We start from the raw sequence: 2,420 nt of genomic DNA on the forward strand, positions 1-2,420 counted from the left end.
TGAAACTATGTGACCAATAATAAATTCAGAAGAAATGAAGCTCACATAACATCTCACCCAATATATTCTGTGGACGCTCCAGACAATGAGAAAACACCAGCCGATCATCTGCATCACAGTCCTCATCACAACAACAGTTTATGTCACAATATCCAACCTGTTAAAATATCCTTATCAGAATCACAGTCATGTACATCTTGATTTTGGGGGCCTATAAGACAGTAAACTGAAGTTATTAGATATCTTTATCAAAACAGTATTCAGACCTTGCCAACATTCAGTGTTTAAATTAAGTAGAGTATATGATAAGAACAAATACTAGTCTAAATATATGAAATATAAAAGTGTATTCATCAAATATAATCACTTCTGTATCACCTGACTATATACAAATAAAAAAACAAAAGAATTAGCAACTTAAGCATAAGTCATAATATTCTACACTCATAATCACAAATATCTTTACTACTGAATGCCAATAGTTGTTTCTTATTCTAACCTTCAGATCACACAGACAGAAATCATCCACAATTAGTTCTGTACTGATATTAGTGCCAGGGAGCAGGGTTGCTGGAAGCTCAGTTGATGGGGTTGTGATGTTTTCCTCTGGATATTCAGTTGTATAAGTGCCATTATCCATATCTTCATAATCTGTGTCTGTTCCATTTGATGTGAAATTACTTGGCACCTTTGCTGTACTATTAAAATCATCTGTTTCTTCTATTTCATCCTCAGGCAAAAGGGTGTTATTGACTTTCAAATGACTAGTACTGGTCATTGGGTTGGTACCTTCATCTTCTGCATTTATATTTGGAATAAAGGTACACACAAGATACAGTGCAAGTAGCACAGATAAATGCCATCGTAAAACTGAGGTCATTTTTGCCTAGTTTCTAAAATTAATTGATTTTGGCCAAAGCAAGATGGATGTACAAAGTTTTAATTGCTAGTACATTACTCCATACTTGTCAAAGTTCCTGAGGATAATCCCTAAGTCAAAGTGGACCTGCAAAATAAATACAGAAGTATAAATCAGTGGTGACATAGTATTTTCAATTTTGGAAAAGATAAATGTCTACACAGTCCATGGTTCAGAAGTGCTTTAATCTACTTTATGAATGAACTAGCAATCTTTTTATGATAAGAGCTTACAGTGCCTGATGGTATAGTGCGCAATCTATAGCGTTCTAATCCAGAATGGATAAACTCCGTAGACAGCAGCTGTGGACCACCACCTAAAAAGGATCGCCTTAATTCTTCTGCAAATGTCCCTGTCCATGAAAGGAAAAAAAACTCTGAAGGGTGAACCTGATAATCCTTGGAAACAATATTAGGAATAAAAGTTAATAACACACCACAACTTCCACATATATTCATACAACCAATACATGAAAATCATATTAGACTTTGAGTTGTCTTAAAAAAACTTTCCCAATGACATAAAAATATTACCTGTTGGTCTCCAAGTAGGACAGTCTACTGAGTGATGTCCAGGTCGACTTGGTACATGAATAATGCCATAACCACAGAGGTCAAAACGACCTAAATCATCTTGCCTGTAAACTTGAACCATTAACCGTGGCCATCCTGGAGACAAAATAAACTTATTACATATAACTCGGTGGTGTACAATATATTGCACATTATTCTGGGAGTATAATATATTCTTATGCAAGTGGAAACCTTAATATACAAATGGTTGATATGTTCAACACTAAAAAAAGAAATTACATTATCAAAAATATACAAATCTGATATTATTCAACGGAAATGCATTCTATATCAATACAGCTCATCTTACCTTGAATACCCCTTGTAGCTAGATGAATATCAACAGGATGACACCAGCTCACTGTGTCACCAACCTCGGAGCAATCTGCCTGGGTCTGCCCTTCAGCCAGTCCTTCAATGACTCTCCACCCTCCACCTTGGAGTTACAATTTAAAAATCTATATAACCATTTACTTCAAAGTATCAAAATAGTACAAGCACCTGCATATAATGCTTGTAGGAATCAGACAAAACATAAATAATAACAACAGTTTAACATGATGACTGAGGTTTGTTCTTTCCAAAAGAAGATTAACGAAAGACAAGGTGAAATTTGATCTCATATGAAATCCTCTTACCAAGCTGTAGAGTCCACTTGCAGAAAAGGGAGCTCCTGCCGAATCCACTCGCTCCAGTAACCTGGCCTATCACATGAACTTCAGCCATAAGGCCTGATTCATTCTGATACAACAAGAATACATCAGTTACAGAAACACAGATAATGAATAAAAACCTGTAAAGCCAAAATCTACAAATTAATGTCTGCTAAGTCCATAAATAAAATGGCATTACCATAAGATATGAATACACATTCAAAATAAGTTGACGTATCTAACATTAAACTTTAGAAAATATGTTAAACATATTGC

General features: G+C 35.0%; 1 protein-coding gene across 1 annotated transcript in view; it reads right to left on the bottom strand.

The window, feature by feature from the left end:
- The window catches only part of LOC119588759 (tectonic-3-like), an 8,679-nt gene that overhangs the window by 4,664 nt on the left and 1,595 nt on the right, over positions 1–2,420 (bottom strand). Inside the window, exons 2-7 of the mRNA XM_037937399.1 lie at positions 2,130–2,232; positions 1,802–1,927; positions 1,453–1,587; positions 1,153–1,271; positions 500–1,006; positions 58–157 (exon numbers count right to left, since the gene is read on the bottom strand). Coding sequence (XP_037793327.1) covers positions 58–157; positions 500–880 — 481 coding nt within the window. The 5' untranslated portion in view covers positions 881–1,006; positions 1,153–1,271; positions 1,453–1,587; positions 1,802–1,927; positions 2,130–2,232. The remainder of the gene's footprint in view (positions 1–57; positions 158–499; positions 1,007–1,152; positions 1,272–1,452; positions 1,588–1,801; positions 1,928–2,129; positions 2,233–2,420) is intronic.

The sequence above is a fragment of the Penaeus monodon genome, chromosome 24 (genome assembly GCF_015228065.2).
Source record: "Penaeus monodon isolate SGIC_2016 chromosome 24, NSTDA_Pmon_1, whole genome shotgun sequence".
NCBI lineage: Eukaryota > Metazoa > Arthropoda > Malacostraca > Decapoda > Penaeidae > Penaeus > Penaeus monodon.